The 22,720-nt window shown below is 44.7% G+C and overlaps 12 protein-coding genes across 12 annotated transcripts; 7 read left to right on the top strand and 5 right to left on the bottom strand.

The window, feature by feature from the left end:
- Window positions 1-11: 11 nt before the first annotated feature.
- Window positions 12-998, bottom strand: HPODL_04088 (NAD-dependent protein deacetylase HST2; the record flags this gene model as incomplete). Its single annotated transcript, XM_014078869.1, has 1 exon — window positions 12-998. One exon carries the CDS (start codon window positions 996-998, stop codon window positions 12-14), a length of 987 nt encoding a protein of 328 aa, XP_013934344.1.
- A 78-nt stretch (window positions 999-1,076) lies between these two features.
- On the top strand, window positions 1,077-3,899 carry HPODL_04087 (uncharacterized protein; the record flags this gene model as incomplete). The annotated part of the gene is made up of 1 exon (XM_014078868.1): window positions 1,077-3,899. The coding sequence occupies one exon, from the start codon at window positions 1,077-1,079 to the stop codon at window positions 3,897-3,899; it is 2,823 nt and encodes a 940-aa protein (XP_013934343.1).
- An 18-nt stretch (window positions 3,900-3,917) lies between these two features.
- On the bottom strand, window positions 3,918-4,490 carry HPODL_04086 (Zeta subunit of the coatomer complex (COPI); the record flags this gene model as incomplete). Its single annotated transcript, XM_014078867.1, has 1 exon — window positions 3,918-4,490. The coding sequence occupies one exon, from the start codon at window positions 4,488-4,490 to the stop codon at window positions 3,918-3,920; it is 573 nt and encodes a 190-aa protein (XP_013934342.1).
- A 220-nt stretch (window positions 4,491-4,710) lies between these two features.
- Window positions 4,711-10,197, top strand: HPODL_04085 (1,3-beta-glucan synthase component FKS1; the record flags this gene model as incomplete). Its single annotated transcript, XM_014078866.1, has 2 exons — window positions 4,711-4,870; window positions 4,958-10,197. 2 exons carry the CDS (start codon window positions 4,711-4,713, stop codon window positions 10,195-10,197), a joined length of 5,400 nt encoding a protein of 1,799 aa, XP_013934341.1.
- A 38-nt stretch (window positions 10,198-10,235) lies between these two features.
- On the bottom strand, window positions 10,236-11,087 carry HPODL_04084 (uncharacterized protein; the record flags this gene model as incomplete). The annotated part of the gene is made up of 1 exon (XM_014078865.1): window positions 10,236-11,087. One exon carries the CDS (start codon window positions 11,085-11,087, stop codon window positions 10,236-10,238), a length of 852 nt encoding a protein of 283 aa, XP_013934340.1.
- A 40-nt stretch (window positions 11,088-11,127) lies between these two features.
- HPODL_04083 (uncharacterized protein) lies at window positions 11,128-12,039 on the top strand (the record flags this gene model as incomplete). The annotated part of the gene is made up of 1 exon (XM_014078864.1): window positions 11,128-12,039. The coding sequence occupies one exon, from the start codon at window positions 11,128-11,130 to the stop codon at window positions 12,037-12,039; it is 912 nt and encodes a 303-aa protein (XP_013934339.1).
- An 8-nt stretch (window positions 12,040-12,047) lies between these two features.
- HPODL_04082 (uncharacterized protein) lies at window positions 12,048-12,440 on the bottom strand (the record flags this gene model as incomplete). The annotated part of the gene is made up of 1 exon (XM_014078863.1): window positions 12,048-12,440. One exon carries the CDS (start codon window positions 12,438-12,440, stop codon window positions 12,048-12,050), a length of 393 nt encoding a protein of 130 aa, XP_013934338.1.
- Window positions 12,441-12,547: 107 nt separating this feature from the next.
- HPODL_04081 (Periodic tryptophan protein 2) lies at window positions 12,548-15,265 on the top strand (the record flags this gene model as incomplete). Its single annotated transcript, XM_014078862.1, has 1 exon — window positions 12,548-15,265. One exon carries the CDS (start codon window positions 12,548-12,550, stop codon window positions 15,263-15,265), a length of 2,718 nt encoding a protein of 905 aa, XP_013934337.1.
- Window positions 15,266-15,391: 126 nt separating this feature from the next.
- HPODL_04080 (Copper transport protein 86) lies at window positions 15,392-17,095 on the top strand (the record flags this gene model as incomplete). The annotated part of the gene is made up of 1 exon (XM_014078861.1): window positions 15,392-17,095. The coding sequence occupies one exon, from the start codon at window positions 15,392-15,394 to the stop codon at window positions 17,093-17,095; it is 1,704 nt and encodes a 567-aa protein (XP_013934336.1).
- Window positions 17,096-17,185: 90 nt separating this feature from the next.
- HPODL_04079 (rRNA-processing protein EFG1) lies at window positions 17,186-17,854 on the top strand (the record flags this gene model as incomplete). Its single annotated transcript, XM_014078860.1, has 1 exon — window positions 17,186-17,854. One exon carries the CDS (start codon window positions 17,186-17,188, stop codon window positions 17,852-17,854), a length of 669 nt encoding a protein of 222 aa, XP_013934335.1.
- A 26-nt stretch (window positions 17,855-17,880) lies between these two features.
- Window positions 17,881-19,587, bottom strand: HPODL_04078 (Choline kinase, catalyzing the first step in phosphatidylcholine synthesis via the CDP-choline; the record flags this gene model as incomplete). The annotated part of the gene is made up of 1 exon (XM_014078859.1): window positions 17,881-19,587. One exon carries the CDS (start codon window positions 19,585-19,587, stop codon window positions 17,881-17,883), a length of 1,707 nt encoding a protein of 568 aa, XP_013934334.1.
- A 286-nt stretch (window positions 19,588-19,873) lies between these two features.
- HPODL_04077 (uncharacterized protein) lies at window positions 19,874-22,657 on the top strand (the record flags this gene model as incomplete). Its single annotated transcript, XM_014078858.1, has 1 exon — window positions 19,874-22,657. The coding sequence occupies one exon, from the start codon at window positions 19,874-19,876 to the stop codon at window positions 22,655-22,657; it is 2,784 nt and encodes a 927-aa protein (XP_013934333.1).
- Between the last annotated feature and the right edge of the window lie 63 nt (window positions 22,658-22,720).

Raw genomic sequence — 22,720 nt, 5'->3', positions numbered from 1 at the left:
AATAGTGTAAATTAGTTGTCCACCTTGACATTTTTCAGTGTGTCTGCCAATTGGTCGATCTCTTCCTCCTCCTTCGCCTCTTCCTCTCTTTCCACCTTTGCGATGGCCTCCGCTTCCGCTAGCACCTTCTTTTCCAGTTCCTCCTCGGTCGCTGGAATGTGCAGCTTGTTGTCTTTCAGGGCCGTTCTTCCCTGCTCCACCAGCGCATCGAGCTCTTCTTCCCATCCCAGCAGTTTAGCCAGCTGCTCGACAACCTTGTCGCAGCTCTCAAGCAGCAAGATATCCGACTTGCGCGGGTTGGCCTTGAAATCGCCGCATTGTTCTCTGTTGATCAGCACTCTCGTGCAATCTTTGCTCACCTCGGCAGGAAGACCAGCAAACGGATACACCGCCAAGGAGGTGCCAGCGACGAGAGCCAGATCCATCTTTGATGACGAATCCTCGTCCCATCTGTCGAAAAACTTTGGAGGCAGGGCCTCGCCGAAAAACACAATGTCCGGCTTCACATAGCCTTTACACTTAGCACATGTTGGAATCTTGCTCTTCATCTGCTTCTTGAGCTCCTCGGTTTCCATCTCGGCATCACAGTCGATACAGTGGTTTTTGGCAAACGAGCCGTGTGCCTCCACGATAAACTCGTCCTTCACGCCTGCCAGGCGCTCCAACGTGTCGATGTTCTGGGTGTAGCAACGCTTCAGCTTCTTTTTATCCTGACACAATCTGATGAAGTAGTGGAACTTGCTGGGCACAAACTTGCCCGGATACAGCTCCTCTGCCAGTGTGTAGAATGCCTTGGGGTTTCTGCGGAAATAGTCGATGTCAAACACCGCCTCCGGATAAGGCAGCTGGAGCCTCTTGAGGTTCGAGTATAGTCCTGTCTTTGGCGAGCGGAAGTCGGGGATACCGCAACTCGTGGAGATCCCGGCCCCAACAAAGAACGTGACCTTGACGTCGTCTTTCTTGAGGATGTCAGCCACTTTCTGGATCTTCTTTTCCATGGTTGTAAAACAAGATCTGGAACAGATTTATTTATATTTGCTTATGTCACAAATATTTATTTTCCATCAAGGCAAACTATGAAGCAAAGAGTCAGTGCATTTGATATTCGGGTCCTCGTCAAGGAGATAGAGCATGCCATCAAGGGCCATCGTCTTCAGAACGTGTATAACCTGGTGGCCAATCCTCGTTCTTTCCTTCTCAAGTTCAGCGTTCCTGACTCGAAGGCCAATCTGGTCATAGAGAGTGGCTTCAAGGTGTATCTGACCGAGTTCCAGCGCCCAACGGCTCCGGAACCCTCCAATTTTGTCGTCAAGCTTCGAAAACATCTAAAGTCGCGGCGATTGTCGAACATCAAGCAGGTCGGCAACGATAGAGTCGTGGTTTTGGAGTTTGGGGACGGTATGTACTACCTGGTCCTGGAATTCTTTAGCGCAGGAAATATCATTCTGCTAGACTCTGATCGCAAAATCCTGTCTCTGTTCAGACTCGTCGAGGAGCACGAAAATAACGATAGATATGCCGTCGGTGTCACGTATGGGATGTTCGACCGGTCGCTCTTCGAGGAGCACGGCCAATTGGAACCTCGTCATTACACCTCGGCGGAGATATATGACTGGGCCAAGTCTGCGTCCGAAAACACGTCCAAGGTTCCGTCGATTGCCAAGCTGGTGTTCCTGAACGCGGCGTATTTGTCGTCTGACCTGATCCAGATCCAGCTCTCCAAAAACGGGATAGATCCGGCCTCTAGCGGCGTCAAAATTGTGCAGGACGAGGAATTGCTCGCCAAAGTGACCGCCGCTGTCAATTCTTGTGAGCAGGAGTTCTACAGACTGACAAACCTGCCCGCCGGCGAGCTTTCCGGCTACATCATCGGCAAACATAATCCGTTTTTCAAGCCGGAAGAGGATGCCTCGTACGACAACCTCGAGTATGTCTATGACGAGTTCCATCCGTTCGAGCCTGTGCATAAGAAAAAGGAGAACACGAGGGTTGAGGAAGTGAAGGGCTACAATCGAACGCTAGACAAGTTTTTCAGCACTCTGGAGTCGTCCAAAGCTGTTCTCAAAATTCAGCAGCAGCAGGCAAATGCTGCCAAACGGTTGCAAACCGTGAAAGACGAACACATGACTAAATTGCAGCGCCTAGAGGAGCAACAGGCGATCAATTACAGGAAGGGAGAGCTGATCACGTTCCATAGTGAGCAAATCGAGCAATGCAAACAGAGCGTCCAGGCTTTGCTGGATCAGCAGATGGACTGGACCAATATAGAGAAACTTGTTGCCATGGAACAGAAGAGGCGAAATCCTATCGCCAACATGATCAAGCTGCCGCTGAACTTAGCAAAGAACGAGATTACTGTGCTTTTGCCGGACATCGAGGAACAGAGCGATAGTGACAGCGATAGTGACAGCGAGGAAAAGCGAAAAAGCGGGCCGGTTGCCGTTGCCATCGACTTGTCGTTGTCGGCGTACGCCAATGCTACGAGATACTTTGATGCCATGAGAGCGGCGCTGGATAAGCAGAACAAAACCAAAAACAGTGCCTCCATTGCCATAAAAAATACAGAAAGGACCATCCAGCAAGATCTCAAGCGCATGCAGAAAAAATCACAGGAGCCAAGCGGCTTGAAGCAAATCCGCGCAAAGTTTTGGTTCGAGAAGTTCTGGTGGTTCATCACCAGCGACAATCATCTGTGCATTGCTGGGCGCGACGATACCCAAGTCGATCTTATTTATTACCGATACTTCGACAAAAATAACGACGTTCTCGTTTCGAACGATCTGGACGGTCTGAAAGTCATTGTGAAAAATCCGTTCAAAAACAAGGACATTCCGCCAAGCACGCTGCTCCAAGCAGGAATCTTCTCTCTGTCGGCCTCCAAAGCCTGGGACAATAAAATGGTGACCAGCCCGTGGATGGTGAAGGGAACGCAGGTGTCGAAAAAAGATTTTGACGGAAGCATTGTTCCGGCCGGAATGCTCAACATCCAAGGCGAGAAGACGTTTCTTCCGCCATGCCAGCTCGTAATGGGCTTTGGCCTATTGTGGCTGGGCGATGAAGAGACCACTAGAAAATATCGCGATTCCGCGAAATCCAGAATCCAGGAGGTTGGGCTTGAGATTGCGCAACAGGATGACAGTGTGGACTTGAAAATCCAGGAGCTGACTTCCATGCTTGAGAAGCTAGGAAGCGTGGAAGAGGAAGACGTTGAAGAAAAGGGTGAAGAGACGTCTGTTCCGGCAGAGGCGGCTGAAACAGAGGGGCCCGCTAGCTCTGCAGAGAACATGATCAACACGACTGTCAGAGGAAAGAAAAGCAAACTGAAGAAAATCAAGCAGAAATACAAGGACCAGGACGAAGAGGAAAGACGTCTGAGGATGGAAGTTTTGGGAACACTGAAGCAGAAGAAGGAACAGCCTGAGAAGTCGGAGACACAGCCCGAAAACAAAGGCCTGGACAGAAAGACACGCAAGAAACAGCAGGATATCCGACTTTTGAAGAAGCTGGTTGGAGAGCTTGAGGATTCTGCGGAAGAAACGGACACCACGCCATACAACGAGATCATCTCGGGGCTGATTCCTGCTCCCAAAGAATCGGACAGCATTGTGAACTGTATTCTGGTGTTTGCACCCTACAGCGCATTATCAAAGTACACATACAAAGTGAAAGTGCAGCCAGGTCCACTAAAAAAAGGGAAGGCGTTGTCTGAAGCCGTCAGAGTCCTGCAATTGCAAACTCAGACGCTGAAAAAAGACAATGCTCCTTGGACGGACTCGAAAAACCTGATTGAGAACATAAATCAGCAGGACGCGCTGCTGACAATCACAGCATCGAAATTGAAGCTTGCAGGAGCTGCGGCCGACAAGGGGAAGAATCCGGTTAAGAAATCAAAGAAATAGATAGCTCAATTCATTACTCTAGAAACCTTGTTGTAAGCGGTCAGAAATGTTTTTTCTGGCAAAGTTGAAAGCGTTGAGCAGGCCCTTCTCGGAAAGATCAATCTTGATGTTGGCCACGTCCTCGGTAGGAGGCTTGGACACTCTGGATGCAATAACACTCGGATCGGTCTCCAGCACAATTCCGTCGTCCACGGTTTCATCAATCGCCAGGATCGTCATGTCGTAGTTCTCTTGTATGGATTTTTTGTCGACTTGGTTTCTCAGAATGATCTCCAGGGCCCCCACCAGTCCTTGCAGAACGTTGTACATTAAAGTCTCGTTCTGATTCAGATCGCCAACCATATATATAATCACGTCTGCAAATTCTCTATACACTACCACCTTGTTCTCGAAGAGTATAATGTCGGAGTTTTGCTTGTATGTCTTGCCGAACAGATTGCTTTCGAAACTGAATTGTTTTTTTTCGTTCGTGGCCAGCTCGTCTGTGGCCTGGCCGTGTGGTGGATGGTAGTACTTGGCAAAAAGGCGCTTGCCAGTATTATCCAGTAGAATAACGGCCTGTATCGAATAAAGAGAAACGTCAAATGGCATGGCGACGTGAAATTGTTTTTCCTAAGGACGTGTTCTTGTCACTGGAAAAATAAAAACCTCTGAGCTTTTGCCCTTCACACCCCTCGCACCTAGGGATCCTTTATTTTTAAATGGTGCCTAGTTTTTTCCTCCCTCTTTTGTTTAATTATTCTCACAAGGACAACTTTTGGAAGATTTCGCATACCTGTGTGATAGATAGCGTCCGCTAAGATTACTTGGAATGTCTTACAACAGGCAACTAAAGTTGATCTCTGATGGGTCCTCCAGTGAGGAAGACGACGACGATCTGCTCAACTACACTTATGGGCGGGCCAGAGCGTATAGGTCTAACGCCTACGATTTGAGAGACGAGACCGATGAGGAGAGAAGTACCGGAAACTGTAAGCATTTACCCTCCAACTCGCACCACCAAAACTCGATACTAACATGATTTCCTATAGCGCCAAATAAAAGACAGCCGTCCACAGGCTCTGTTTCCCCAATCCTGAATTCTCCGTTGAGCGAGAAAACTACCCAGCCTTTCAGTGCTTTCAAAACACCCTACCTAAACACTAGCAGATGGAACAACATTGATAGACTAGGTGATGTTTTTGGAGTCAAAAGCTTTGCTCAGGCCGAAAATCCTGGTGAGACCCTGGCAGAGAGAGGTCTCACAGATCTCTATGAAAACTATTATGATCCCTACCCTTCTTGGGCCCCTGATGATGAGGTCCCCATTACAAAACAGCGCATTGAGTCCATCTTCATTCATTTATCTCGAATCTTTGGGTTCCAACACGACAATACCAAAAACATGTACGATTACTTGATGCGAATGCTAGATTCCAGAGCAGCAAGAATGGGACCTGCGACCGCACTCCGAACTTTACATGCTGACTATATTGGTGGATTAAACGCGAATTACAGAAAATGGTACTTTGGCTCACAGATGGATATCGATGACACTATAGGATTTGCAAATCAGAAATCCAAGAACATTAACTACTCTTTGGATGATTCGCAACTAAGGTGGTCCCAAACAATGAACTCCTTCCTCCCTGAAGATTGTGTAATTCAATTAGCCCTTTATCTTCTTTGTTGGGGAGAAGCAAACAACATCAGATTTATGCCTGAATGTCTCTGCTTCATTTTCAAATGTTGTGCGGACATCTTCTACTCCTTAGAATTCACAAAGGAGATACAGCCCATCACAAATAGTTTCTTGGATCATGCTATTACACCATTATATAACTATTATCGTGATCAGCTATATGAGAAGATTGGAGATAAATGGATCTTGCGTGACAAAGATCACGCTAAAATCATAGGATACGACGACATAAATCAACTTTTCTGGTACCGCAAGGGCCTGGAGAAAATACGGCTGGATAGTAAGGAGAAGCTCATGGATTATCTGCCCTGTGAAAGGTTCCTTTACTTGAATAGAATTGTGTGGAAAAAGGCATTTCAGAAAACATATCAAGAACATAGAACTTGGGCTCACATTTTGGTCAACTTCAACAGAATCTGGAACATCCACATTGGTGTCTTCTGGTATTACACCTGTTTCAATTCTTACACTTTCTACACGGAAGACTACGACCCTTCCAGAGATAATCAGCCGAGCGTTTCAGCAACTTTGTCTGCATTGTCTTTGGCAGGATGTGTCGTCTCGTTCATAAATTTGATCTCTTTGCTAGGCGAAGCAATTTTCGTCCCCAGGAACTGGATAGGCGCACAATCGGTGTTTTGGAGATTCCTTCTAACTCTCACGTTTTTTGCGGTCAACCTGTGTCCATCACTTTACATCTTCCTTTGGTCAGATATGTCTGTTGATAATCCGATTAGCTTGGCTATTTCCATCAGTCAGTTTCTCTTTTCCATCTTTATCGTCATATATCAATCTGTTGTACCCTTGTCTTCTTTGGCCGGCAATGTCAGATCTGAAAGACGGAGACATCATCTTCCTGCGAAATACTTCACCGACTCCTTCCATGAGCTCAAAGGTAAGAACTTATTAGCTTCATACGGGCTATGGGCTGGAGTCCTAATCTCCAAGTTTGTTGAGTCATACTTCTTCTTAACTCTAAGCTTGAGAGACCCCGTTCGTGAACTAAGTGTGATGAAATTAAACAGATGTGTCGGCGAGCAATACTTCGGCTCAATTCTGTGTGAAAGGCAAGCATCAATCATTCTCGTGTTAATGATCCTTACAGATCTGCTGTTGTTTTTCCTTGACACTTACCTCTGGTATATTGTCTGGAATGTTGCATTCTCCGTATGTCGCTCATTCTACTGCGGTGTATCAATATGGACCCCTTGGAGAAACATGTTCGTTCGGCTGCCAAAACGCATCGCATCCAAGATTCTTTCCCAACAGAGTATTTCCGCTAGCAATGTTTCCAAACGTAAAGCTATGGTTTGTCAAATATGGAACTCTATCGTGGTCTCGATGTACAGAGAGCATTTGCTGTCTATTGACCATCTTCAAAATCTCATTTATCAGCAAGCCACCACTGCGGATGGGCATGTTCTGTTAACTGAGCCAAGGTTCTTTATGGAGCAGGAAGACGGTGAGAGTCCCCATAAGAAAGAAGAAGTTCTTGATCCAAACTCAGAGGCAAGCAGGAGACTTACTTTTTTTGCACATTCTCTTTCCACCCCTATTCCCAAGCCATTACCAATAGATCAGATGCCAACTTTTTCGGTTCTCATTCCACATCACTCCGAGAAAATCACATTGTCTTTACAAGAGATCATAAAAAAGGAAGATGAATACTCGAACGTTACTCTGTTGGAGTACTTGAAACAGCTCTATCCTCTTGAATGGCATAATTTTGTGAGAGACACTAAGCTCTTGGCTAAAGAATCAGAACTCAACACAGGTAATGCGTCAGCTGAAGCGAATAACGATTTGGCTTTTTATTCAGTTGGTTTCAAAGCTGCTACCCCAGAATATATTCTACGAACTCGTGTTTGGGCCTCGTTGAGGTCTCAAACGCTGTATCGTACTGTATCTGGCTTCATGAATTATTCGCGGGCATTGAAGCTCTTGTATGCTGCTGAAAACTTAGACACGCCTACCGAAGAGCAGAAAATGGAAGAGGCAAGCGTAGTAGCACAACGAAAATTCAGAATTGTGGTTTCGCTGCAAAAATTGAAAGACTTTAATGCCGAACAAGACGAATGTAAAGAATTCCTATTGAGAACTTATCCCGAACTTCAGATTGCATATATTGATTACGATCTTGATCCTGAAACAAATGAACTGAATTATTATTCGACTTTGATCGACGGGAGCTGTGATATTCTTGAGAATGGAGCAAGGAAGCCCAAATACCGAATTAAACTATCTGGAAACCCAATTCTAGGTGACGGAAAGTCGGATAACCAAAATCATTCCTTGATTTTCTGCAGAGGAGAATACATTCAACTAATCGACGCCAATCAGGACAACTATTTGGAAGAGTGTATTAAGATCAGAAGTATACTTGCTGAGTTTGAGGAGCTTACTCCACCAATCGATCCCTATCTCGAGCCTATCGAGAATATTAGTGAAAGCCTTTTGTTTCCAAAGAATCCCGTTGCAATCATTGGAACGAGAGAGTATATTTTCTCAGAAAACATTGGAGTCCTCGGTGATGTGGCAGCCGGTAAAGAACAAACTTTTGGAACTCTGTTTGCCCGTACACTGGCTTATGTCGGAGGAAAGCTCCACTATGGGCACCCTGACTTTTTGAACTCTATTTTCATGACGACTAGAGGCGGTGTCTCGAAGTCGCAAAAAGGTCTGCATCTCAACGAGGACATTTATGCTGGCATGAATGCTCTATTGCGAGGAGGAAGAATAAAACATTGTGAATATTTCCAGTGTGGAAAAGGAAGAGATCTTGGATTTGGATCAATTCTCAACTTTACAACTAAGATCGGAGCAGGAATGGGAGAACAAATGTTGTCACGTGAATATTTCTACCTGGGAACTCAATTGCCATTGGATAGGTTTCTTTCCTTCTATTATGCACATCCTGGCTTTCACCTGAACAATGTCTTCATTCTTCTTTCTTTGAAAATGTTCATGTTGTTCTGTATCAATCTGGCAGCATTGACAAATGACTCCATTATTTGTGAGTACGATAAGGATAGACCTATCACAGATTTGAGATTACCTGCAGGATGTGTCAGCCTTATTCCTGTCATCGCATGGGTGCAAAGATGTATCTTGTCGATCTTCATAGTCTTTTCCATTTCATTTCTTCCACTATGTGTCCAAGAACTGACGGAGAGAGGAATATGGAAATGCTTCACTCGGATTTCACGCCATTTTGCGTCCATGTCTCCATTCTTTGAGGTCTTTGTGTGCAGAATCTATGCTCAGTCGCTTGTTAATGATCTTGCAATTGGAGGTGCAAAGTATATTGCCACAGGAAGAGGGTTTTCTACCATAAGAGTTTCGTTCTCAGTTCTTTATAGCAGATTTTGCTTTGAGAGTCTTTATTTTGCCTCTACCATGTTCTTGATGCTTCTTTACTGCTCATTGGTCATGTGGAACGTCGCGCTGCTATATTTCTGGTGTACGGCAATTGCTCTCTTCTTGTCGCCATTCCTTTTCAATCCGAACCAGTTCCAATTCACCGAGTTTTTTGTTGATTACAAGAATTTCCTGACGTGGCTAACCAGCGGTAATTCTTTCTATAAGAAAGACTCCTGGGTGACACATGTCAGGAGTTCAAGAATGCAACTCACAGGTGCAAAAAGAAAAAAGTTGGGTAAAGGCAACGATAATCTAGAATCAGATTTCAAGCGTCCGTCTTTCTTAGCGGCATTGATAACTCAAGTGGGTTCTCGTCTGCTGGTTGCAATGATTGTAATCGTGGCCTACTTGTTTGCAAATTCACAAAATGAGGATATAAGTGGTCCTCCTTCGAACTCAATTCTAAGACTCGCTGTCATTACCTTGGGCCCAATTGTGATCAACGTGGGAATTCTGTTGGCCTTGTTCCCTATTTCGACAATTTTAGGGCCTTTGTTGAGCCACATGTTCAAGAAGTTCCCTGACTTCATAGCCAACATTGCCCATATCCTTGCATGTGTAAATCATTTTGCATTTTTTGAGTTCATGTTGCTGTGTCAAAATTGGGACATCTCCAAATCGATTTTGGGAATCTGCGCTTCATTCCTTTTGCAAAGTGTTATCTTCAAGCTTCTTACTATTGTGTTCTTGAGCCGCGAATTCAAACATGATAAGTCCAATCGGTCGTGGTGGTCTGGAAAATGGTTGACGTCCGGCCTCGGCTGCCATACATTAACCCAGCCCGGAAGAGAGTTTATTTGCAAGGTTATTGAGCTTTCAGTTTTCGCGTGCGATTTGGTCACCTCTCATTTCATCTTGGTGTGCTTGTTCCCATTCTTGTTCGTCCCATATATCGATAGCTGTCATTCTTACCTCCTGCTATGGTTGAAGCCTCGAAATCAGATTAGAAGACCGGTCTTTTCACCCGGAAAGCGCAGGGCTCGAACAAAAATTACGGTTGCATATTTTGTGCTTTTGATGTTGATTCTGGTGGTATTTGTGCTCCTAATTGCGTGCCCAATAATATTGGCCCGAACATACGGAGTTGACTTCGACGACTATCTGCCAGAAATAATCGGCGTTCTTTTGCAGCCTGAGGAAATTATCAACAAAAGAAAAGGGTTGAAGAACTATTCATCTCCAAAAAAGCACAGCTAAATCTTTTCTGAGCATCCTATATTTCTGTTTATTCTAAACTAGGTCCAAATTGATCTTAAATCTTTACCCGTTTTTGCCTTGAGCGAGTTAAACAGTCTGTCAACTTGAGATGTAGAAATGAACATTGAGGCGATTGAAAATCTTGGAGTTTTCACAAAGGCTTGTAGATGTTTTATGATGTTGTTTAGAAATCGAGTGTCCGATGATGCGAGGTAATTTGTTGCAGCTTCCACGTAAAACCCCAAGAAATTTGAGTCTAGTCCTGATCTCTCAAACAAGCCGGTATAGACCGAGCTGTCTATTTGAAGCACGTATTCATAATATTGTTCCCTCTCGCTAGGCTGTTTTTTTGAAAGCTCAGAAAGGAATAATGCAGTTGGAGAGCGAGGAAATCGTTCCAGTTCAGGCATTGGTGGGATATCAGATTCTTCCAATTTGAATGCTTTCTTTTTCGGCAGGTACCTTGGAGGAAGCGAGTCTGCGAATTGTATCGGAATTTCTATTAGTTCTGCATCTAGTTCTTTGATTTTTAATTCTAGGCTTTCCAAATCCTGCTTCAAAGTTTTATTATTTGGATCAAGCTGGAGGGCTTTTTGCAAGGAATCTTTGGCTTCCGAAAACCTGTCTAATTCTTGCAAGGCTATTGACTTTCTCCACAATAGTTTGATTTTGGTCTTGTCATCAGGTTCGGTGGAAGAGAGTGCCTGGTTACAGGTAGCCAAAGTGCCATTCCAGTCTTTTAATTTGATATAAGCCATTGCTTTGTTAGAATAGAGCACTGCATTTCCCGGGTCCAGCATAATGGCATTGTTATATATTCTGGCGGACTCCTTGTAATTTCCAGCCTTAAATGCCTGATTCCCCTGGTTTTTCAATTCTTCTACGCTCATGATTTAGATTTAGTTTTTTTTATTTAATTTATCCGATTTGATGATATCCCAGGAGCTGAAGGACGAACTTGACGCCTTGGACGCCATTTTTCCCGGGTGCTATGACTTCATAAGCGATCAGGTCTATCGTTTCCGAATACCCAAGTACGAGTACATTAGCATTCGCATCAGATTTCCCGAGAACTATCCGGAGGAAATACCTCAAATTTTAAATGTCAAATGTGACAAACGGGGATTTGACGAGAAACATGTAGCTCAACTTTTGCAAGAAGTCCTCGACTCTATCTTCAAACCTGGGGTTGTGTGTGTCTTTGACTTTTTTACTGAGTGTGATGCGATTTTATATTCCGGGGAAGACGAAGAACAGGAGGCTGTAGACGCCAGTGTGGAAATATCTACTTTTGAGCGTGATCCAGAACCGGAAGACGAATCCGAAGGCGTTGACGAATATGTGGTTGACTATACATACAATGAGGAGAAGGAACGAGCCAAGGCCAAAGCAGGACAGCAAAGGCCACCAAAGACGCTGGAGCCTCTGGCCAATTGGTCCATTTCCGAAGCTATTAGCGATAGAAAATCAACCTTTGTTGGTTTTGCTCGTTCGGTAGATTCGGTTGAAAAAGCCATTGAGTACCTGGAACTGCTGAAGCAAGACCGAAAAGTGGCCAAAGCGAACCATAATATGACGGCCTGGAGAATTAAAGACCCAGAAACGGGAGCACAGTATCAGGATTGCGATGATGACGGAGAAACAGCAGCAGGTGGGCGGCTTCTGCACCTTCTATCCATCATGGACGTCTGGAATGTGATGGTTGTCGTTTCAAGATGGTTTGGAGGTGTCCATATTGGCCCCGACAGATTCAAACATATTAATGCGTGTGCCAGAGATGCAATAGTGAAGGGCGGATTTGAGATAGCGGACGTCAAAAAGAAGAAGAAAAAGAAGAAATAGACTGGCTTCTAATTCTTCCTCTTTTTCATTGGGAAATCGTCATCGTCTTGCTCTTTACGTTTCACAAAACTGCTGTTAGCTCGCAATGCTGTGAGTCCAATTTTAGGCTCTGTCTTCGGCTCATCCGGCTCAGCTTCTGCCTCTGCTGGCTCTGGAGCATTGTTGCGCCTCCCAGACACTCTCACGAGATCCACCATTTGATAGACTTGTGTATAACCGACTCTGCGTATTTTATTTCTGCGCGCTTTACTTCTCTGGCGGATAATATCAGCAACTGGCAGCTTCCACTCGCTCAGATCCGTGAGTTTTGGAGTGGTTTGTACTTCTTCTTCCTGCTTGACCTCCGTGCCGTCGGCCATTCGCATGAATTTCATGTTCTTCACCCGCGCAGACAAAGACATGATGGTTTTACTTAGATAATAATTTTTCAAATTATTTTTCAGATTTTTTAGTTTGGCAGTGCACAAAAAAAATTTTAGGGCCAATAATCTAACTATACATATTCATCATGAAGTCTGATTTCAGATTCTCAAACTTGCTGGGAACTGTCTATCGACAAGGTAACATTATCTACAACGAAGAAGGAACACTGCTGCTTTCACCTGTGGGAAATAGAGTTTCTGTGTTTGATTTGGTGAATAATAAATCTTTCACTCTAGATTACGAACATCGCAAGAATATCGCCTGCATTGCTCTGAATAAGCAGGGAACGCTACTGCTATCTGTTGATGTGGATGGAAGAGCCATTCTTGTAAATTTTAAGGCCCGCACCGTTTTACATCACTTCAATTTCAAAGAGAGAGTCCACGATCTGCAATTTTCACCTAGTGGTACCCATTTCGCTCTGGCAGCCGGAAGATTCGTCCAGGTATGGAAAACCCCAGACGTTGCTGAAGACCGTCAGTTTGCGCCCTTTGTTCGCCATAGAGTGTACGCAGGACACTACTCAGACATCACGTCCATTTCCTGGTCTGGCGATTCCAGATACATTTTGTCAACCAGTAGAGATCTAACAAGCAGGATTTTTTCATTACACAGCGAAGATCGGGACGTGAAAATGACTTTGGCAGGACACAGGGATCACGTTATGAAGGCATTCTTCGACAAGGATCAGGAACTAATATACACTATATCCAAAGATGGAGCTCTTTTCAGATGGGAGTACACAGAAAGACCTGGAGAGGAGGAAATGGCTGAAGATCAGAAACACATGAGCTGGAGAATCATCTCGAAGCACTTCTTTTTCTCGGACCACAACGTTAAATGTGCCACGTTCCATGCTCCATCCAATTTGCTCATTGTCGGCTTCTCCAACGGAGAGTTCCGCCTGTACGATCTGCCTAGTTTTACCATGCTCCAGCAGCTATCGATGGGATTCAATGCTGTCAACACTGTTGCTATTAATTCGACGGGAGAGTGGGTCGCTTTTGGGTCTAAGAAGCTCGGACAGCTGCTCGTGTACGAATGGCAGTCAGAGTCGTATATTCTCAAACAACAGGGGCATTTTGATGCAATGAACTGTCTTGCGTATTCTCCGGATGGCAGCCGAATTGTCACCGCCTCAGACGACGGAAAAATCAAGATTTGGGACGTTGTTTCCGGTTTCTGTCTGGCCACCTTTGAGGAGCACACTTCTGCTGTGACCCAGGTTGTTTTTGCAAAAAGGGGCCAGGTGATGTTTTCCTCGTCTTTGGACGGTACAGTTAGAGCATGGGACTTGATTAGATATAGAAATTTCCGCGTGTTCACGTCCACCACCAGAATGCAGTTCAGCTGTCTTGCGGTTGATCCGAGCGGAGAAATCGTTTGTGCGGGCTCGCTTGACGAATTTAGCATCCAGGTCTGGTCTGTGCAGACAGCACAGTTGCTTGATCAACTGGCTGGCCATGAAGGCCCAGTGTCGTGTTTGAGCTTCGGCAGCGAGGGGTCACCATTGCTTGCCAGTGCGTCGTGGGACAAAACGATCAGGATTTGGGACATATTCAGCAGAACCCAGACAAGTGAGCCTTTTGATGTGCTCCACGAGTGTCTGTCATTGGCCATGCGGCCAGATTCCAAGGAAGTCGCTGCCTCGACGCTTGACGGACAAATCACGTTCTGGGACGTGCAGCAGGGAAAGCAGGTGAGACAAATTGACGGAAAGAATCATATAATAGCAGGTCGGTACGTGGAAGACCGTTTTGTTGCTGCCAATTCAGCAAGAGGCAAATATTTCTCCACTATTGCCTACAGTTTTGACGGACTGTCTATGGTGGCTGCCGGAAACAATAACTCAATATGTCTTTATGATCTTCCCAATGAAGTGCTTCTCAAGCGGTTCACTGTCTCGCAGAATATGCAATTGAACGGAACATTGCAGTTTTTGAACTCGAAGAACATGACTGACGGTGGGCCACTTGAGCTCATCGACGATGACGGAGAACTGTCCGATTTAGAGGAAAGAAGACGGACTGATTTCTCACTGCCGGGGTCCAATAGAGGAGATCCGTCGGCAAGAGCGTCGCGGCCTGAGATTCGGGTCACCAGCGTGCAGTTTTCTCCAACGGCCAATGCGTTTGCCTGTGCCTCCACCGAAGGTCTTTTAATTTACAGCGTGGACGACAGTTTGGTGTTTGATCCGTTTGATTTGGACGTTGATGTGACCCCAGAAGCCACACTTGCCGTGTTAAAGGACGGGGAATATATGACTGCTCTGGTGATGGCATTCAGACTGAACGAGACTTATTTAATCCACAAGGTTTATGAAGCCATTAAGGTCAGCGACATTCCGCTCGTTGTGCGAGACCTGCCCTTGGTGTATGTGGAAAAGCTGATCTCGTTCATTGGTTCGATTTTGATGGAGAGCCAGCACATTGAGTTCAATCTCATTTGGATTGCTACCATTTTACGCGTGCATGGAAAATATATCACGAAGAACAGACACCAGTTTGCGAGCTCGATGCGTTTGGTTCAAAGATTCCTGAACAGAGTGGCCAAGGACGTGGTCAAGGCCGGCATCAGATCAGAGCAATTCTACTCTTATCTCAGTTCAGACAAGAAAAAGCCCGCCATGCAGATCGATGGACATGAAGACGGCGGAGTTCCAGAGCGCACGTCTGACTTGGAGTCTGACCAGGAATCGGACCAGGATGAGATGCATGATTCAGAGGACGACGGCTGGTTTGGTCCTGGAGAGCAAAAAGAGCTGTCCCTACGATTTGATGGCTCAGATGATGAAGATATATAATTTCGGCATTATAATTGAGGAATATCTCCGCGAATTCTTCTTTTTTTTTTTAGCTTGCTTTAGCTTCCCGTTTTTTTCCCAGTTTCAGAGCCCGGTAATACAGCCCCATAACCATCAAGAGCCAAGATGACCCGACAAAGGAGTCTGGCCGCTTTGTCGGAAATAATCGAACTACAAAAGTCTCCCAAACCACTATCCGAATTAGAGCCCGAAATTAAGGAATGCTTATCCAAGTTCTCGTTCTTGCTGGTTCTGACCTCCAACGATGCCACAGAAAGACAAATGCTGTCCAACTCGCTTTCGATCTGGACTAAGATAAATGAAGCCATACAGGTCTACATGGAAAACACCGGCAAGGACCCGCAAACGACAAGAACTCCGCTGATCTGTTATCGCACAAGACTTATCAGGGGTGTAATTCTTCTTGCTAGAAACCTGATTGTCGGGCTGCGGAGCCTGCTTTTGTACAGCGATGCCGAGCGCGCAGACTTTTACTCCCGCATTGGGCTCAGAAATAAGGACATTTCAGGGGATTTGCTGATACAGTCTCTCTATGTCAACCACAGCAACAACATCATACCATTGTGTTTGACGTTTCTGGATATGATCAAAGAGCTCGAAGAGAGCGGTTACCCTGAATTTGTTGACGTCTACTACAATGCAATGGTAGCCTGTTTTGAGTATCTCAGCAACATCACCAACATCAGCACAGAGCTCAAGAAAAATGTGACTCCGGACTACAATGCTGATACGCTTTTGGGATTTCTAGCAGCACTGCCCAATTATTGGGATATGTTTGCTCGACTGAATATTGTCGAAACTAACCTGCTGCTCTGTGTGTTTATTTATTTCAGAAACCTATTCAACGATGACGAGCTGCTTTCGAAAATTTTTCATGACCATCCGCTGGCCATTGTAAATCTCGTGGGGACCTGCCTTTTGAGGCTCATGCCGTTTGTTCGCAACAATGAGAAGTTTACTGAAGAGCAGCTCGAACAGCTGGAAATTGTCTCACTTAGCATGTATGTGAACATGGTTTCACACGAAGGACTGGGGCCTTTCCTTATAAAGGCAGCCAAGTCTGGAAACGACGAGCAAACAATTGTGGAGTTGCTCCGAGCATTTCAGATTATTCTCACCAGCAAAGAGAATGGCTGGGACAAACTCAAGTTGGTGAACATCGTGGCTTGGCTTATGGACTATTTTAAATTTGCGGCCCAAGAGGCTAGTGTGCTTCTTGAAAAGAAAGAACTAGATGAGAACGAGAAGGCCAGATTGAGCCGTTTCCACTCGCAGATCATATCAGTGCTCGACAGTCTCTCGAGCCTTACGCAATACGACGAGGTGCGCCAAATGCTGAATCACTACCACTTTCTATCAGATTTGATACCTTTTTTCAAAGTAGTGGAACGAAACACATTCAAGAAAAAGCTCAAAGACGATCAGGCACCGCCTCATGCGAAACACTTTCCTCAGGTCAAACTGATTATTGTGGAGATAATCACTGCGCTGGTGTATGAAAACTTCGAAAACCAGGAATTAATGCGCAATGTTCATGGTTTGGAATTGATACTCAATAACTGCAACTTGGACGCTCACGAACCCTTCATCAAAGAGCGAGCTATTTTGTGCATTAAATATTTACTGCTAGATAACCCTCGCAACCAGGAGTTTGTTGCGAAGTTGGAAGCCAAGGGGACTTCTATCGATCCGAAAAACGAGGCCATTTTGGAACAGGCTGGTTTTGAGGTTAATATCGAGGATGGTAAAGTCAAGCTGAAGAAGTCGACAAGACTCACAGAGCTTGAACAATCTGCTTCCGGTTCGTAGTGCTGTAATAAACATTTTGGCTGTGCGGCTTGGAATCTAAAATTTTCTAATTCATTTTATTTTTTTGCACCAAAAAAATATATATATATCATGGCTAAAGCACACTCGTCAGGTGTGGACATTTCGGGCGTGATTGGCCAAGGTAGCTCGAAAATTAAGAAGAAAATTCGAGATATCACAAGACTTCTGAAACGAGATAACTTGGCCTCAAATGTGCGAATTGAGAATGAAAGAGCTTTGGAAGCACTGAAATCAGAACTCGCTACTGTGCAAACGAACCTTAAAGCAAAAAAGCTTGCTCAGAGATACCACAAGGTTCGCTTTTTTGAGCGTAAGAAAGCAGTCCGTAGGTACAAAAAGGCTCTCAAAGAGCTCAAGGAATTGGAAGCCAAAGATGGTGACCCTAAAGCCATTAAGAAAGAGATTAAAAAGCAAAAGAAGGTGGTGAGACATTGCGAAGTTGATTTGGCCTACGTTCTGAATTTCCCAAAAACAGAAAAATACATTGCATTGTATCCTGCAAACACAGATACATCAGGGCTGTCCGAAAAAGCGCTAAGAGGAATACAAAAAACGGAGGCCAAGAGAACTGAGTATCGCAAGAAATTTGGTGAGCTTTTGGACTCTGGGAAATTGGAGGTCTCTTTAGAAGATGGAATTAAAATAATCAATAAGGAAACCATTGATTGGAGGCCCGAACAAGCAGAGACTGCAGCCGATCAGAAACAAACCACCCAAGACGACGAGTTTTTCGACTAATCACATGTATAATATCTATATACGCTTCAAAGATGCAGTATTTCGGCATCCAGATATTTAATTTGCGAGTGGAATCTTGGATCCAGTTCCTCCTTGGCAACCAGTCCAAGTTGGATAAGGTCACCCATAACCATTCCGACTTTTTCCAATGAGTAGTGGAGATAGTCAAAGTTATCGTCGTTGTCGTCACCAATTTCCTCAACAGCTGCCTCATCGTCCAAATCCATGTCTTCCTCAATGGTGACGCGGTAAACTTCTCCATTTGGGCCCGTCTCGTACGCTTCCTTCAATAGCACTGGCTTCTCGCCGGAAATAGAGCCTTTAGTGATGACTCCCCAAAGGGCCCAGAAGATGGAGTTGGTGGCTCTCCAGATAATCGTCTCATTGTATAGTTCGACCACGCGGGCTGGAAGCTCACTTTCCTTCAGGTTTACCACTGAAGATGATCGTTGGGTCAAAAATGCAGGTGTGGCAGATGATCTGGATTGACCTGGTTGAGGAACAAGATTTGGAGTTGAAGATCCCGGAACATAATTGACGTAGGTGTTCAGAAAATTTATTCTTTCTTCTCGAGTTGGATATCTGTGAACCCTGAGCTTGTAGCTATCGATAGCGTGGTAGTTGGCCATCCATTCAGAAAAATGATTGGTGATATCGTATGCAGGCAAATTCGGTCCAGCGTACTCGAAGTCAATGACGACAAGCTTTTTGTCGTCTTTGTAGTTTAAGTCTGTAACCAATGGGAGCGTTGTGTCTTCTGTAGAAAGTGATAGGGACGATGTCTTTTGGGCCAATGTCTCGTCGAGCGCCATGGACTCAACATCTGAGTCGTCCTCATCAAAAGATGGCTGGTTATACTTATTGTAGAAGAGCAAATTACCGTACTGAGTGTCATTGTGGCAAAATTTCAGCTTTTCATCAACATTTATACGTCCGCCGTACTGGTGATAAAGCCACTCTTGGTATCTGGCAACAATTTGCTTGAAGTGCGCCCAAGTGCACATAAACACCTTTATTTGGTCGTCTTCGGTGGCACTAGATTCCATCTCGTCCACTAAGTGAGCCCATTTGCTAATTAGATTCCATACTTTGGGCCCTTGAAGTTTTTCATCAGATTCCAAAGGAACGCCATAATGCAGTTCTTTCATTCTTCTGGCAATCATCCGGCTCACTTTCGGTTCTCTGATTTGCTCTTTGTTGAGGGTGATGGAATTGTTCAGGAATTCCTCGAACCTGCCGTTGGAAAAACATCCCAAAAGCTTGGGACCTATATTTCTTTGGGAAAGCCGCTGCAAAGTCAAAAGTTCGCTCTTTCTATCAATAATGTTGTCGACATTGGCACCATAGAGCCTTAAAAGAAGCGGATACAGGTTTTTGTAGGTCACTTTATAGACACAATTTGTTAGTGCACCGCTTATACGTTGCAGCTCGAGATTTTGAAGAGAAGCGCCAGTAAGAGGGATCTTGCGCCATTTTGGTATTCGGAGGTTTTGTATCACGGCAAGAACGTCCTGTTTAAAATAGTCAAGAGGAAGGGTGTTGTCGAGTGTGGCTTTACTTTCGTAGAATTCTGGCTCGAGATAGGGGTCGTCACTGAATGAGAAATCTGCAGAGAGAGGTCGCACCCCGGGTTGAGACGAAGACGATCGCCTGCGTCTTGCCTTTCTTGAAGTGGATCGTCTACGATGCACTGAATTAGATGAGAGTTTTCTTGAGTATCTGGGTCTTTCCATTTTAAGAAATCATCAAATATTACCAGGATAATAAGTAAATCAATAAATTTGCCAGGAAAATAATTGTGCACAAAATCGTCGCGTCGAAAATATACTGTTCGCTACTTTCGCACCGCCAAATATCTGATGTTGTTAATATGCCGAATTGGGCAAAACATCAATAACTTTCCGCTTAATTTGATTTAGTCTTATTTGCAATATTCTACTCCCTGCCCACTAAATTTGCTTATCGCTTGTTCTTCCTTCGTTTTATGGTTTTATCCTCCAGCTTTACCTTGGCAATTTAATGACGCTATACTCAGACTTGGCCTTCCAACATCAGCCACTCCAGACTGTTCAAGCTGTGGACAATAACAGACTCATAGTCACCATTCCCTTCAATTATACCCACTTCGTCAAACCAGGAAATGTGCTGCATGAGTCCCTCGTTTCTTCAGATTGGAGACTTATAGAGACGGACGCTGTTTCGTCCTTCCCTTTCTTGCAGAACCTGCCAGCGGGCACCATGGTTTGCGATAACCTCGAGAGCTTGAGAACTGTCGTGAACCACGCCAATGAAAGATACGCCGCCTCGGGAATAATGACTATTTTGAACGAGTTCAGAGGATCTGAGAGGAAACTCACCATCTCGATCATCGGCAGCTACGCTTCCCAAAGAGAAATGAATGAGATTCGGTTGCAGATTTTCCGCCATTATTTTGAGATCACCAAACGCAGAATAACTATTGACTTCACCAAAAATAACTACTGCTTCACATCAATTGGGAAAATCAAAGAGGAATTGACGCTATTTCTCGACGAGGTGTCGCTCTATAACAAATGTTCCATCTATATTGCACCTTCCAAGGAGAGCTCCTCCAAAGTCGACATAGTTATTTTGGGCAGCCAGGATTGTTCAACTGTAGCTGAAAATAAGGTGAGACTGTTTATCGATAACTTGAACCCTCTGTCTCACTGCGATTACATAGAGATCGAATCTTTGTCACTGCTACCATTGATTGGTGGAACCGAATTTTCCAATTTCAAGAATATTGTCAAAAGAACTCACTGCCACATCTACCTGCCAAACCTGACCCCAGAACTCTACTTCAATAATTCGCTGGATACGGAATTACAGAAGCCAACCATATACATCACAGGACTTAAATCATTGGTACTGTTAACCAAATACATGTTGTCAGACATAATTCAGAAGATCAACAAGACTCCCTTCATCAAACAGCTATCTGTCATGCCGATCAAGAGAGAAAGCATGATCCTCTTCATGGAGGACCCGGAGTTTCTGAAAAATATTATGTTCGAGACTGGCTGTTTCATCTCCATTCCATCTCTTGGCTTCTCATACCCAGAAGGGACGGGTGATATCATTAGTTTCCAGGCCAACTCTATCGAAGATGTGGATAACGCAATTGACAAGTTTATGGGTTTCATTTCCAGCTTCTACAGTGCCAAGTACGAATTCAAGATGACGACCTCGACAACCGCAGATGTGAGCAAGCTATTGAGTTTCAACGACTCATTATCTTTCATCACCAACTCCATTGTTTCCTTGGCCAAGATCAATGACGATTATGTCTTTCAGGTCGTTGGACGCTCTGAAGGCCTCAAACAAGCTGCCAATCCTCTAGCTCAATTCGCGCCCTACCTGGAAGCTGACCTCGTTAAAAGCACCACCACCTACCAAATAGAGCTTTCCAATAAGGAAAAAGACTTTATTGCCGGCAAGAAAAACGGAAAGATCATCAAGATCATGAATATGTCATCAGTGACTATCAAGCTTCTTCCGTTCACAGACTTCAATTTCATTGTGGAGATAACGTGCGCTGACCTAATGGATTCCGTACTTGGCCTAGGTATGTTTGAAGACGAGCTTCCTTCCATTTTGATTTTTAACGTCCCAGAGTCGTTCCACAGGCAGATCATTGGTGTTGGAGGTCAGACCGTTCAAACGATTATGAGAAAGTTCAACGTGTTCATCAAGTTTTCCAACTCCTTCGAGCTGAACGAAAAGTCCGACTCCATCAGTCCAAATTCCTCCAACTTCCCTCAATCTTTTGTCAGAAAGAAGAACGTTATTATCAAGTGTCCAGCCAAAAATAAGTCACAGATTCCGCTGGCCAAGATCGAGCTGGAGAAGCTTGTTGAAAAGGTAATGAATGTCAACTATTTCTGTTCCATTGTCAAATTAACCAGGCCACAATGGAGGCTATTGACATCATCGCAGCTTAATTGCAACTTGAACGCGAACCGTGTCAAGCCAAGTAACTTTGTCACGGAACTGGAAAAAACGACCAACACCTTCATAAAGTACCCAAAGCTGGATCATGAAGAGGCCAACCAGGACACTGTTAATCTGGAGATATATGGGATCGATAACAATTCCAAAAATTGCTGCTCAGAGCTGATCAAGCTGCTTCCTTACGAATATGAGCTCAAAATACTTAAGTCTGGAATATTCAAAGAGCTTATGGAAACAGTGAGCAACACCAAAAGGATGTTGACTCACCATAAGAATCCGCTTCAGCTCGAATTCTTGAACACTGTTATGGTTCCTCTGAAGCTTCTGTACAACGTCGAGCTGTTGTTTAAGAGCAACAAAACCACTGACTCAATTATCCTCAACTTTTATCCCGACGCTTTCGGTGTCGACTGGCTAGCAAAGGAAAAAATGAACGATGAAATACAGCAGGAGATTAGTAAGACTGAAAAGTTCAGCCAGATGCTTGAGAACGTCAAGATATTCTTGAGAAATCAGAAGATGGAGATCATTTCGCAGAGTTTCAAAACGTGTGAGTTTGATATTATTACCCCTGACCAGAAAATCGAGAAAGAAAACGTGAACTCTAAAAAGCTCTCCCAGCAAGGACTCGACAATAGCGCATTTTCTTCTGTCTACGCTAAAAAAGGAGCGTCATTTCAGCAGCCAATGCACCCGCCATCCACGAAGCGTGCTCCCTCCTCGGAAGCACAGCATCAAAACGGAGGCTCCCGTTTCCAACAGACGATTAACACAATCGGTCCGTTCAGCGCACCTGATTTCAAGTTCACGCCAATGAGCAATACTTACTGAGTGTACACTTTCACTCGCACGGACGTTCTTTTATAAAACAACCATTAGCCGCGAACTGAATTT

The sequence above is a fragment of the Ogataea parapolymorpha genome, chromosome V (assembly GCF_000187245.1).
Source record: "Ogataea parapolymorpha DL-1 chromosome V, whole genome shotgun sequence".
NCBI classification, from domain to species: domain Eukaryota; kingdom Fungi; phylum Ascomycota; class Pichiomycetes; order Pichiales; family Pichiaceae; genus Ogataea; species Ogataea parapolymorpha.
Note: the sequence above shows the minus strand (reverse complement) of the source record. Positions and strands in the feature narration are given on the sequence as shown.